General features: G+C 45.3%; 1 protein-coding gene across 1 annotated transcript; it reads right to left on the bottom strand.

Moving 5' to 3' along the window:
- Nucleotides 1–13,816: 13,816 nt before the first annotated feature.
- On the bottom strand, nucleotides 13,817–14,182 carry LOC117661075 (protein LDOC1-like). Its single transcript, XM_034409580.1, has one exon. The coding sequence runs from the start codon at nucleotides 14,180–14,182 to the stop codon at nucleotides 13,817–13,819; it is 366 nt and encodes a 121-aa protein (XP_034265471.1).
- Between the last annotated feature and the right edge of the window lie 419 nt (nucleotides 14,183–14,601).

Genomic DNA, 14,601 nt, shown 5'->3' with positions numbered 1-14,601 from the left:
ATATAGATATATATACATACACACACACACGCACACACACATACATATGTGTGTGTGTGTGTGTATATACACACACTTAGATCCTTTTTTATAAATATAGAAGATTATATACTGCTTTGTGTACTGACCACCTTCAATTTTCAGCCATGATTCAATTAAGCAATTTTAAGCATATTAATTTATTTTTCCCATCTTTTAAAATTAACATGTTGTTGATATCTTTTAACTGTCTCATAATTTCTAGGTTAGTTGTAAGGCTATACAATTGCATTGTTTCAATAATCAATTTGGGAGCTAAAAGTAAAAATGTAGCAAATTTTCAATTCTGCAATTTTTCATTCTGATCATAAAATATATGTAATAAACCTAACTTTGGGGAAAAAATCATTCTTCTATTAGTTATATGTAACATCTTATTGATTTCCCCCCAAAATCTGAAACTTTATCATAATCCCACCACAGAAATAAGAATGTTCCATTCAATTTATAGCCTATTCATTTTGGTTGGAGACAATGCACTTGAATCTCTGATTTTACAATGCTTAAAGTGGATTGCTCTTTATCTGCATACAAAAGTAGGATACATAATGGCTCATATTAGTAAGAATTATGCATTCCTATTGCTTACAATATATATACCAGATTTGTACAAAAATGAAGGTCAAACAATACAGTTCAACCATTTCCAAACAAACCAGAGAATAGAATAGTTGGAAACTTTGCTAATAAAGGTCAGAGAAAGGGGTTGTTTTACCAGAGATTATGGCAGTTTCAAATCAGATTATTGAAGAGAGCAGCCATGGGACAAAAGGAATATATACTGCTTCAATTTAAAGGAAGAAAGGGTATCAATGCTTGGATTTTGGATGACAAAACTAAGAACTAAGACTTAAAAGCAAATCTCATCAAGTACAGTTTTGATTTCCTTTAAATACCAAATATGCTTCCACAAAATATACCTCTACTTCAAGAGGAAAATAGACTATTGGACACACATCATTGGATATGTCTTTCCTCTTAGCAGGTCTAGAATGAGCTGGAGAAGCTTTTCACTCTGATGGTCAAAATTCACTTGGAGCTCACCTTTTCTCAAGTTCATTGTGAAGCAGCCTGAATCTTCTACGAAGGCATGAGCGTATTAGTGCAAGGAATTACAGTATTTCCAGTTGAGTATTCATATTCCATATGCTTTCACTGGGATCCTGAAGTCAGTTGTCCATGCTGAAATTCTAGTTATCATCCATCCATCCATCCATCCATCCATCCACCCACCCACCCACCCACCCACCCACCCACCCACCAACCTACCCTCTTCCAAGCCAGAATTGGCTGTTGAGAAAAGTCTCAACAGGGCTCACTGTGTGAGAACTGTGATGTTGTGGCATGGCATTTCTGGTGAACTGCTTGCATCCATTATCGACTAACATTTCTAGGATTGTTTGTTCAAAATGAATGGTTTAATTGTGCTAAATGTATGGGGGTATCACTCAGAGTTATGCAGTGTTTAAATATGGAGGGGGGAAGCTCTGCTGGGAACTATGAGGTAGCAATAACATTTAAATAAACAGCTATGCCTGACAGGTGAATTTTCCAGTAAGTTGTGGCTCCTCCTGGTTAATCTAAATGTTAACTGAAACTCTCTCTTTGTCAATGCTTGTTTATCACTCTGAGCTTTAAAGAAAACATCATGCAGTAATTGTGCATAAAGAAGCAGGTAAAGAACAGAGTATCAGAGAGCTGCCTCCCTTCACACGATTCTCATCACAACCAGGATGTATTCTTAAAAGTCTGGTCAGTAGCAGCTGTTGCTGTCTAGAGATGAACAACTCTTTAAAAATGGTCAACCACAACAAAAAGGGAAGGAAGGGAAGCAAACAATTTCTATAACTTCTGTCCATTGCATTTTTTTCATGTGTACCTCACTGGGTGCGAATCGTGTTTCATTGTCATTCTCTCCTTCAAATCTTGGCTTTGAAGAACAAGCCAAATAAAAAGTTGGTACATGTCTTCAAAAGGGGGCCACATTTCATGACTGGTAGTTAACAGAGCTTCAAGCTAGTACTTTAAGGTAACTTTGTAGAAAAAGGATAGTAATTTTTTGTATTAATTAGATAGAGAGAATATTTATTGTTGCTGAATTATTTTTTTTAAAAAGCCGTTGCTTTTTCAGCTGCTAAACTGTCTTAATTAGGATGTATGTATGTATGTATGTATGTATGTATGTATGTATGTATGTATTTATTTATTTATTTATTTATTTATTTATTTATTTATGTATTTATGTATTTATGTATTTATGTATTTATGTATTTATGTATTTATGTATTTATGTATTTATGTATTTATGTATTTATTTGGATTTATATACTCACCTTTTTATAATTATTTAAATAAATATTTTTTCTGATAACCAGAGCCTGTTAATCCCTGTCCCAAATATACTTGGTTTCTATTGGGCAGCTGCTAGCATCTCTGCCTCTCTGAGATGAACTACCAACATTCCAAAAAAAGGGTTAATCAGCCAAAGCATTAATTTTCAATTTGTTCTGTCATTTTAGATATAGATAGCTTCTGCTCATCCCCAAATCAAACATTTTACTAAGATAGTTTCCAAATCCTTTTTAAAATAATAGATGGGATAGAAGAGGGAAAATAAAGATATAACACCAAACAGTAATTCAGCTATGTTCAAGTAGGAAAAACAGTGTAAGCAGATGCCTACTATTTCCACTTCTGTTGATCTCAGGACACCAAGAACTCAGTGAATCAATATATGTTCTTCCTGCAGCTGACCAGCAGGTAAACATCATCACTGTCAGATCCCTAAAAGTGATACTGCCATTTAAGTGGAGGAAGGGGGGACTTGGATTCGATTTACTAGCATGGCCTGTGTCATCAGATATTTTACAACCTATATCCTGGTGCCAAGGAAGCCTGAGATTCCCTTTACCTGCAGGAATTTTTATGATAGCCATGTGGGTTGTCTCACTTTAAAGGGTAGTGGTGGGAATGCATGTTTGTTCGGGTTCTCAAAGGAAATAGTAAAGAAAACATCTTCACACTTGTGTATTGGCTAAAATCTGCATTCTGACTTAAAGGGAGGGGTCTCTACCACTTTAATCCTACTGCTTTGCCTAAGGGCATTCAGATTGTGCTTTAGGTGGATGGCTTTCACTTCTGCTTAATAAAAGAATCCTTTTGAACAACTACATTTCAAGAGTTCGTACTTTCTTAAGTTGGAAGGAGAGGCGATCCTTACAGAAAGCACAATCTGCAAAACGGTCAACCCAGAGAAGCAATCTTCGCTCTACTGAGGGGACCTTGCAAACCATGTCTGAACAGAGCAGAGAGCTGGGAGAAACCGATTGCTGGGGAGAGACAGCAACCGCCACCCAGTCGGATGCCTGTCTTGTGCAACCCTTTGGAGAGGATGAGGTAACCCTGGGGAATCCGGAAAAGCCCCACTGGTCGATTGGCATCGGGAAGAAAGATGGCTGGGATGAGAGAACCAGAGGAGTCACCCTCAACCGTGGCAACCAAAAACCAGGGTGGAAACTGGAACTAGAAGCCCTTACTGACCAGGGGGGACTGACCGAAGCACCCCTGAGGGAGGACTATCTGAAGAGGCATATAACCCAATTGGTGATGGAAACTTTGGAGAATCTCAACATCTGAAGGGAGCCAGGACAACAACCAAAGAGCACTGAAAGGGCAGCAGTCGTGGATGATGCCAGGGGAGGCACCTCCCCCGGAGCCCGCCTATCGAGCAGATGGTGCAGCAGCAGTGGGAGAAGACCCAGCAAACCCTCCCCTCCCAGGCAGCACGCACACCGGCGCCCATTCCGAACCAACCCCGGGCTCCTCAACTGGAAAGAGAAACTCCCCCCCTTGGGGTGAAGTTTGATGGGAATCCGCAAAAATTAGGATTCTTTGTGGCACATGTGCTCACCTACATGCAAGAGTATGGGTGTGATTTCCAAACCCAAGGCTCCTGAGTGTGAATTGTGACCCTAGCCCTAGAGGGTGCCGCAGCCAGATGGATGGTGACCCTACATAACACCAATGCACCAGAAGTGCGGAATTTCAACCGTTTCATGATGGCCCTGTGATGTCGGTTCGAGGGCCCACTGTCAGATCATAAAGCATGCAACTGCATTAAGGTGGTGAAGCAGGGGCGATGGCCAGTAGCAGAGTATACTGAAGAATTCTGGGACCTCGCGTGTCGTGTGCACTGGCCGGAAGATATTTTGGTGAGCTGTTTCAAGGACGGGCTGAGTGATGATCTATACAATGCCTGTGTGGCCCAAGGGGCACCAAATGACCTACATGAATGGTATGTCACCGCCGAAGAAGCTGAGATTGATATGGCCAGAAACCAGTATCGAGCAGGGCGAGCATGGAAGAAATCCTCACCCCAATGGAAGCAGGAGTCCCACAAACCACAAACTGCATTCTCCCCAAGATCTTCAGCCTGTTTCAAGTGTGGAAAAGAAGGGCACAGAGCTGCAGAGTGTCGTTCGCAAACACCCGCCCGGAACCACCCACCGGGGGAGGGTCCTGAAAAACCAGGTCGGCATGGGAAGGAGACTGCTCTGAGGAGCAGGGAGACTGTAGAAGTCCCATCCCCTCCCCTCTTTGGGGAAGAAACTCTGGCATCTGAACAGGAGGAATCATACTCTTTCGGAAGTGATCCAGATGATGAGCCACTGGTAAGCAAACCAATTAAACCGCTTACCCTCCCCTTAAGACTATTTATCCCAAACCAGGACAGGGAGATAAGTATCCCCACCTTAGTGGATTCAGGGTGCACCCATTGTTTGATCAGCCCAACCTTAGTAGGGAAGTTAGGGATTAACGTAAGAAAGCTGAAAACCTGCCAACTAGATGGGTCAATAGCAGGAGGGGAACCAGCTTCTCTGGCCACCGAACCTCTACATATAGGCATCAGAAGCCACAAGGAAAGGCTTACATTTATAGTGGCACCTGGCATGGAATGGCCGTTGATTCTGGGCCTTGCGTGGCTAAAAAAATGGAACCCACAAATCAGTTGGAAACAAGGCATCATAAAATTTCAGAGGAAGGTGACTTTTGCTGAGTATCCACATAAAGGAATTGAGGGGGCAGAGAATCGAGAAACAGCCATGCCTGGTCACGCCACACCAACTGAGGGCATACCCATAGAGTACAAGGATTTAGCTGAGGCTGAAAAAGCCTCAGATGAGCCCCCCCCCCCACCGCTCCACTGACTGTACAATAGAAATCTTACCCGGCGTGAAACTCCCTAAATCCAAGATGTACAGCATGTCACCGAGGGAGTTGGAAGAGCTGAGAACATTCATTGAGAAAAACCTAGCAAGGGGTTTCATCGAGCCAGCCCGACCAAAAATTGCAGCTCCTGTGCTCTTCAGAGAGAAAAAAGAGGGCTCAAAATGCCTATGTGTTGATTTTCGTACCCTTAATGCGGTCAGTGTGCAGAACATGTATCCTCTCCCCCTTATGAAATATATGTTAGCACACCTCGCTAAAGGGAAAAAATTTTCAAAGCTGGACTTAAGGGAGGCTTACTACTGTGTCAGAATTAAGGAAGAGGATGAGTGGAAAACAGCATTTAACACCCCCCTCGGCTGCTACCAATTCAAGGTGCTCCCCTTTGGGTTGCAAGGAGCTCCTGCAGTGTTTATGCGGTTAATAAATGAAGTGCTGCATCAGCATTTATATAAGGGGGTTCTGGTCTATTTGGATGACATTTTAATCTATACCGAGACCAAAGAAGAACATGTAAAACTAGTCAGGGCAGTTTTAAGCAAACTCCGCGCTGCCAAACTTTATGCCAAACTTTCCAAATGTGAATTCCACCAAGAGAAGATTGACTATTTGGAATACCACATTTCACACCAGGAGGTTGAGATGGATCCTCTAAAAGTGCAGGCTGTACTTGATTGGGACCCTCCACGCACACATAAACAGTTACAGAGCTTCCTGGGGTTTGCCAACTTTTACCGCCAGTTTATCCCTGCGTTCGCTCAGATTGCCCTCCCCATCACCAAGCTCTTAAAAACAAAGGGGGAGGACAACCCTAAACCAAAGCAACCATTGAACTGGACTATGGAATGCCAGGCAGCATTTAAAAAACTTAAACGGCTGTTCTCGGCAGAACCAATTCTAAAACACCCAGACATGGAGAAACCATTTGTCATACAAGCAGATGCCAGCGATGTGGCAATAGGAGCGGTTCTGCTTCAGAAGAATGAACAAGACCAACTACAACCCTGCGCTTACACATCCAAAAAGTTGAATGAGACTGAGCAAAGGTGGGCTATTTGGGAGAAAGAGGCGTATGCAGTTTGTTGGGCATTGTTAACCTGGCAGCACTTCTTAGAAGGCAGTAAGACCTCTTTTGAAGTCTGGACTGATCATAAAAATCTAGAAGCCCTAAAGACCCAAAGGAACCTCTCCCCAAAACAAGTACGATGGGCTCAGTACTTTAAACGGTTTGATTTTACTCTAAAATACCTCCCAGGGGGGAAAAACTTTCCGGCGGATGCGCTATCCAGAAAACCGCAACACAATAGTGCAAAGTCAGACGTAATCGAACCCATAGTACAAAACAATCAACTAGCCGCTAAAGTAGTCACCAGATCCCAGGCAAAACAAGAAACATTGACGGACAATGACACCATCCAAACTTTTAAACAAGCATTGGCCACTGATGAATGGTTTTTGAACAACAAATCCAGCTGTCTGATGAAAGAAGACTTGGCTTGGGTGGGGGGGAAGTTGTATGTCCCTGCAAGCCAAAGTCTATGCTTAATGGTACGGTGCCATGACTCCAAATTAGCTGGACATTTTGGGTTTATGAAAACTTTACACCTGATTAAAAGACAATTTTGGTGGCCATCACTAAAAAAGGACATAGAAAGCTATGTAGCTAGCTGCCCCATTTGTGCAGCAGCAAAAAGATGCCAGGGAAAATCCCCAGGTCTATTGCAGAAGGTAGCTGAACCTTCAGCACCTTGGAGAGAAATCGCTATGGATTTCATTGTGGAATTGCCAAACAGTCAGGGAAATACTGTTATTTGGGTTGTGACAGACCTATTTTCAAAACAGGCACATTTTATACCCTGCCAAAAGATCCCAACTGCTAAAAGTTTAGCCAAATTATTCCTAATACACATTTATCGACTTCATGGTGCTCCACAAAGGATCATCTCTGACAGAGGGGCTCAATTCACCTCCAACTTTTGGAGGGCGTTTTTGGGCTTACTTGATACTGGCCAGGGGTTGAGCACATCCTTTCATCCTTGTACTAATGGTAATTCTGAAATTTTGAACTCGGTGCTAGAACAATATTTAAGATGTTTCATTAATTTTCAACAGGATAACTGGACCGAACTTTTGCCTTTTGCTGAAGTTGCGTTTAATAATGCTGTACATTCAAGCACTGGTTTTACCCCTTTTAGAGTAGCAACAGGCCAGGATTTCAGCCCCATGCCTGAATTACCCACAGAAGAACCTACTATCCCCTCACTAAAGGAGTGGATGGATAATTTGCAAAACACGTGGCCAGTGGTTAGATTAGCCTTACAGGAAGTTAGAGAAGCTTTTAAGATTCAAGCTGACAAGAAAAGGATGGAACCCAAACCTTTTCATATTGGAGACAGAGTATACTTATCTACAAAATTCTTGAAATCATTACAACCATCAAAGAAACTAGGGCCAAAGTTCATTGGACCTTTGCCCATCGCTAGAATCATCAATCCAGTAGCAGTTGAACTACTTCTTCCAAAGACACTCAGGCAGATCCACCCAGTATTCCATATCAGTTTACTCAAACGAGAAGTAATCTCATCCCTCAGACCACCTGCATCTACACCACCTGTTCCCATCATGATTGAAGGTGAACAACACTTTGAAATCAAGGAAATCCTTGATTCTAGGATCCACAGGGGAAAGTCCAATACTTAGTTGCTTGGAAACATTTACCATAAGCACACAATGAATGGGTCGCTAAACACCATGTTAGGGCTCCAATCTTACTGAGAAAATTTCACTCCCAATACCCTAACAAACCTTGTTGATATACTATCATGAAATCTTGAAATCTTGTATATATTTGTTTTTTTTTACAGGTGGACCCTTTTATTTTCTAAGGAGGGTAGTATGTCAGATCCCTAAAAGTGATACTGCCATTCAAGTGGAGGAAGGAGGGACTTGGATTCGATTTACTAGCATGGCCTGTGTCATCAGATATTTTACAACCTATATCCTGGTGCCAAGGAAGCCTGAGATTCCCTTTACCTGCAGGAATTTTTATGATAGCCATGTGGGTTGTCTCACTTTAAAAGGTAGTGGTGGGAATGCATGTTTGTTCGGGTTCTCAAAGGAAATAGTAAAGAAAACATCTTCACACTTGTGTATTGGCTAAAATCTGCATTCTGACTTAAAGGGAGGGGTCTCTACCACTTTAATCCTACTGCTTTGCCTAAAGGCATTCAGATTGTGCTTTAGGTGGATGGCTTTCACTTCTGCTTAATAAAAGAATTCTTTTATTAAGAAAGTTCGCACTTTCTTAAGTTGGAAGGAGAGGCGATACTTACAATCACTTCCTTGCCACTCAAGATCCTGTTGGTCCTAGAGCAAAGGAAAATAAATCTCCCCCACCCCCAGACAAAAAGAAAATGCAATTATTGCTACTGTTCAGCAATACCACTTGCATTTGTCTGGTTATTTCTCTCTTCCGCCCACCCCCCAAAAGTCTGTATTTTATAACTGGGTAAAACAGTCAAATAAATTATCTTTCTATCCACACTAAGCAGCCATTAAGAGCTGAGAAGTTGACATGGTATCCCATCATCAATTTTATAACTACTTTTACCAACATAGTTACAGATCCAGCAGTGACTGAAGTCAGAACGGGAAGGAGCATTGGTCTTACCTGACACTCACCTTCTCAGACGGTTGTGGGAGAGTCCAAAGCGTGGGTTGACTCTTCATTCCTGCATTGACTGAGTCAACAGAATTTTCTAGCCACGCCCTTCCTGTTCCTCTTTCTCCCCCAGTTATTTGATGAAAGACGTGGCTGAGTAAGGAAGTGTACTCTCCAATGACCTCCTTACCCCTTTGAAGGTCCGGGCCAAGAAATCCCAAGGACAGGATTTGGACTCTCCCATAACCATCTGAGAAGGTGCATGTCAAGTAAGACCAACACTCCTGTTGTGAGCCAGGCCCAAGTAGGTAGTAATTGATGCAAACAGTTCCAAAACAAACAGACTTTATTAGAACAGCTGAGAATTAACTCATTCTCAGCGTCATAACACTTCATAACACAAATTCTTCAGTCTAATCACCAACTTTGGTATAATGAGGCAAACTGCCAAAGGCTTCTCTTGGCAAAAGTTCAAAAGCAGAAGAGAGAGACAAGAGATAAGTGCAGCAATACTATCAACATTGTTTTCCAACTAAGAGCCCAAATGCCATTGCTGGTCTTTTAAGCCTTATGGGAGGGGTCATCTCTTGGCCCTACTCCTGAGTTGTCCTCTTTGCTTTAGCTGCTCTTGCCTTCTGGCAGCTCTTCTCATACATGCACTAGGAACAGGCTCCTCCTGTTCCTCTGCTTCTCTAGTGTCAGCCTCTGGAGGCTCCGGAGTCCGCACATCACTCCCTGATGGCCCTGGCCCCATCTCTGCCTCTGACACAGAGCCCTCATCCAGGCCTTCCCCATCCTCCAGGACTGGCCCATGTTTTTCCTCAGCCTCATCGCTGTCCGACTCCGCTGCCAGCTCCACAGGCTGCTGGTGAACCACAACATTATCCCTCACTGCAGGGCCCTTCCCCTTGGTCTGACGATCCGGATGCGGCCATGACAGGAATTGATCATGGAAGGCTTTCACCAAGATAGGTGCATGCACAGAGGTCGCATCCTCCCAGGTGAAATCCTCTGGTCCATATCTCTCCACTCAATGAGGTGGCTCAGTGGCTAAGACACTGAGCTTGTCAATCAGAAAGGTCAGCAGTTCAGTGGTTCGAATCCCTAGTACAGGTTCTCTTGCATGAGCAGGCGGTTGGACTAGATAACTTTCAAGGTCCCTTTCAAGTCTGTTACTGTTAAAGATACTGGAACCGTCCTTTTAGCTACCGGAGTCCTGAATGCTGGCGACTTCGTACTCGAGTGGTTCATCTCCATCTCGTGGCACTGGTTGGGGATGGTCAGTGGTACTGGTTGGCGGAGTAGACAGCCTGGTCATTCTGGGACAAGGAGGGATCTATGAAAGACTGGGTGGACTCGCATTGAGCGTGCAAGGTCAGGCGGTAGGTAACTGGGTTAATAACCGCCTCCACAGGGAACGGACCAAGGTACTGGTGGTCTAGCTTCTTGACCGGCCGGTCTGATGGAAGGTGCCTGGTGGACAACCAAACCCAATCCCCCACAGCCAATGGCGGCATCACCCACCGAGATCAGTCCGTGACTCTCTTATAGTCCTCTTTGGCTTTCTCTAGATACCATTGCACCCACTGATGAACGGCCTGCAACTCGGACAGATAGTCATCAGCCACCAGTACTGGGGAGTCAAGTTGCATGAGGGGAAAGAACGGAGGATGATATCCCATATTAGCCAGGAAAGGAGTCGTTTGCATGGAGGTGTGCTGTAAGTTGTTGAACGCAAACTCTGCTACTGCCAAATAGTCCGACCAATTATCTTGTTTCTGGTTCACGAAGCAGCGCAAGTATTGCTCCAGAATGCCGATAACTTTCTCAGTCCCACTTTCAGTTTCCGGATGATGTGCCAATGACAGTCAGATTTTCACATCTAAGACTGTCATCAGCCCTTTCCAAAACTGGGCTCTAAATTGAGCCCCACTGTCTGAAATGACAGATAGGCCATAGGTAACCCCCGACATGGAATGAAATGCACCATCTTTGTCAGCATGTCCATCACCATGAACATGGTCATGAATCCAAAAGACGGAGGCAAATCTGTCAAGAGGTCCATGGAAATGGGACCCCAGGGTCTCTCTGGTGTCGGCAATGGCTGGAGCAGCCCTGGAGGGGCTCCCGTTGCTGACTTGGCCTGTCGGCAGCGAACACAGGATGTGACATAAACCTGGACATTGTGTCACAAAGCGGGGCCACCAGAAAGTGCGGAAAACTAGATTTAGTGTCTTAAAGAGGTCGAAGTACCCCGCTGTAGGATTATCATGGCACTGCGACAAGATAAGTCCCTGGAGCGGCCCCACTGGCACGTAGAGCTTGTCTTGGTACCGCAAGAGTTCCTCATGAAACGTCCATGGAGAGGTGGGCCCTACCTCTTCCTTCTGTTGCTCCATGTAAGCATCGTGCCGCTGCGCTTCCCGTATCTGAGCCTGTAAATCCACTGGTTCCTGAACCATGGAGAAAGACTCTACAGGCAACACTGTCTGGAGCGGAAGCGGTTCTTCAATGTGGGAATACTCCAGTTTCCACGAGAGCGCATCCGCCCTTTGGTTGCGACCATTGGGGATGTACATCATGTGGAAATTGAAACGGGCAAAGAAGAGGGACCACTGAATCTGTCGTTAGTTCAGTTTCCGGGTGGCCTGTAGGAACTCCAAGTTTTTATGGCCCGTCCGGACTTCAATTTGATGCCGGGCCCCCTCCAGAAGATGTCTCCAGGCCTCAAACGCTATCTTAATGGCCAGTAACTCCTTCTCCCAGATGGTGTAATTGCGCTCAGAAGGGTTGAGCTTCCGCAAATAATATGCATAAGGGAAGAGAGTACCGCCGGATGCGCGAGCCTGGAGCAACACCGCACCAACAGCAACATCTGATGCATCTGCTTCCACCACAAACAGATGGTAGGGGTTAGGATGCTTCAAGATAGGCTCCTTCATGAAGGCCTGTTTCAAGGCCTGGAATGTTTGCTGCTCAGGGGTACCCCACTGGAACGGGACCTTTTTCTGCAGAAGCCAAGCGAGGGGCGTGGTCAAGGCAGCAAAGCCAGGGATAAAGGTCCAATAGTAGTTGGCGAACCTGAGGAGACACTGGACATCCTTCACTCGCCGAGGAGGTTGCCAATTACGCAAAGACTCCACCTTGCTTGGCTCCATGGCAATGCCCTCGGGAGAGATGCGATGCCCCAGGAACTTGATGGTGGACTGGAAAAACTGACATTTCTCCAGTTTAGCATACAGATGATACTCCTGAAGACATTGCAGGACCAGGCGGAGGTGCTGTTGGTGGCTCTCCCGGGAAGGAGAGTAGATCAGAATGTTGTCTAAGTAAATCATGACAAACTTGTCCAAGAGGTCCCTAAAAATGTCATTCATGAAATGTTGGAAGATAGCAGGAGCATTGGTCAGCCCAAATGGCATGACCGTATACTCAAAATGTCCGTAACAGGTGCCAAATGCTGTCTTCCATTCATCCCCAGGACGAATCCAAACAAGATTATAAGCCCCTCGCAAGTCCAATTTAGTGAACACAGTAGCCTCCCGAAGCCATTCCAAGAGTTCGGGAATAAGGAGCAGAGGATACCGGTTGTGCACCATGATGGCGTTTAACTTGCAGTAGTCGCAACAAAGCCACAAGTCTCCGGTCTTCTTTTTCACGAACAGGACCGGGCCAGACAATGGCAACGATGAAGGCCAGATAAAATCCCGAGCCAGGTTTTTGTCCACAAAGTCCCATAACGCGGCCAACTCAGAGTCTAAAATTGAATACAAATGCCCCACTGGGAGTGGCACGTCCAGAATCAAATCAATGGGGCAGTCATATGGCCAATGTGGGGGCAATTGGTCCACCTCCTGCTCACTGAAAACATTCACAAAGTCCTCGAGATCGGAAGGCAAGGACACCCCAGCTGGACCCAGCAGCTGGCCTGTGCAGACTTGGCGGGTGTGGTCCACACATTGCAGGCTCGGAAAAGCGATGAAGTTCTGGGACCAATAGATCTGCGGGTCATGTGTCTGGAGCCAAGCCAAGCCCAAAACCATGGGAAAATGCAGGCTGGAGGTAATATAAAACTGAATGGCCTCCTCATGAGACACGATGGTCAGGTGCAAGGGTTGCGTGGTGGCCGTAATAGGCTCAGACAGAAGCATCTGGCCATCAATAGTCTCCACGAGAATGGGAGGATCCACTGGACACTGAGGGACTGCATATTTGGCTGCAAATGCCGCATCCATAAAGTTAGTTGTAGCTCCGGAGTCCACCAAGGCGTGAGCTGGAATCCCCTGCAGACTATTGGACAGGAAGACTTTTGCCACCAAAATCAAGTGCCGGGGGGGTGGCATCTGGACTCCACGTCTGCTGGGTGTGCTTTGGTATTGGTGCGTGCCTGACCCAGGGTCTCCCCTCGATTGGGGTCAAGGCGTTTCCTGACAGGGTTTTCTGTGGCTTTGGGGCAGGCCCACTCCCCTCGTTGCTTCTTTGGGCAAGAGGCGACCATGTGCTCAGGTTCCCCGCAATACAAGCACAACCCCACTGATCGTTGTCTATTTTTCTTGGCCACCGACAGACAGGGTCGGGCTGCACCTATTTCCATGGGCTCCTCCATGGAGCTGGGGTATCACTCCTGACTGCAACCACATGGGTTTCCTGGCAGGCACGGCGACTGGTCCGTATCTGCAAGTGGGCGTCAATCCTAAGGCACAGATGTACCGGGGCGTTGAGGGTTGGAGGGATATCAACCCAGATCAGCTCGTCCTGCAACTCCTCCAATAAGCCATCCTGGAATGCATCCATGAGGGCCGCCTCATTCCAGGCCAAATCCTGGCTAAACAGCCAAAACTCGCTGACATATTCCTGGAGCAGTTTCCGGCCCTGCTTCAAGGTCTTCAGTCATCTGATGGCTGTCTGCATTTTGATGGGGTCTTCATACATAAGTCTGAAATTGTCCAACAGAGGACTAGCCTGGACCACCAAGGGTGTGGTCCAGCGAACTGCAGAGCCAGAGAGCAGGCTTAGTACAAACCCCACTTTATCCCGGTCAGTGGAGAAATATTCCATTCTCAGGCTGATGAAAAGCTGGCATTGTCCCATAAAAACAGGAAACATGGCTTGAGTGCCATCAAACTTGTCTGACATGGCAACATGACCTTTTCTACGGGGAGGAGGAGAAACTCTAACTTGGAGCTGAGCCATCTGTGCAACTAACAAAGCAACTTGCTGCTGCAGCTGCGCATTCTTGGCATGGAGCTGCTTCATTGTGATAGAGGTTTGTTGATAAGTATCCTCGTTTGGTCAGAAAACAAACTGTTGTGAGCCAGGCCCAAGTAGGTAGTAATCGACGCAAACAGTTCCAAAACAAACAGATTTTATTAGAACAGCTGAGAATTAACTCATTCTCAGCGTAGTCCAAACTAAATTAAAACAAACTCTTCATAACACAAATTCTTCAGTCTAATCACCAACCTTGGTATAATGAGGCAAACTGCCAAAGGCTTCTCTTGGCAAAAGTTCAAAAGCAGAAGATGCCAACAAGAGATAAGTGCAGCAATACTATCAACGTAGGGCCTGGTGGCTCAGCAGACTGATAGCATTGTGATTAACACCAGCTGTCTGTAATTACTGTAAGTTTGAATCTCACCAGGCTCAAGGTTGACTCAGCCTTCCATCCTTTCTAA

The sequence above is a fragment of the Pantherophis guttatus genome, chromosome 3, assembly GCF_059756535.1.
Source record: "Pantherophis guttatus breed Tessera chromosome 3, ASM5975653v1, whole genome shotgun sequence".
NCBI classification, from domain to species: domain Eukaryota; kingdom Metazoa; phylum Chordata; class Lepidosauria; order Squamata; family Colubridae; genus Pantherophis; species Pantherophis guttatus.
Note: the sequence above shows the minus strand (reverse complement) of the source record. Positions and strands in the feature narration are given on the sequence as shown.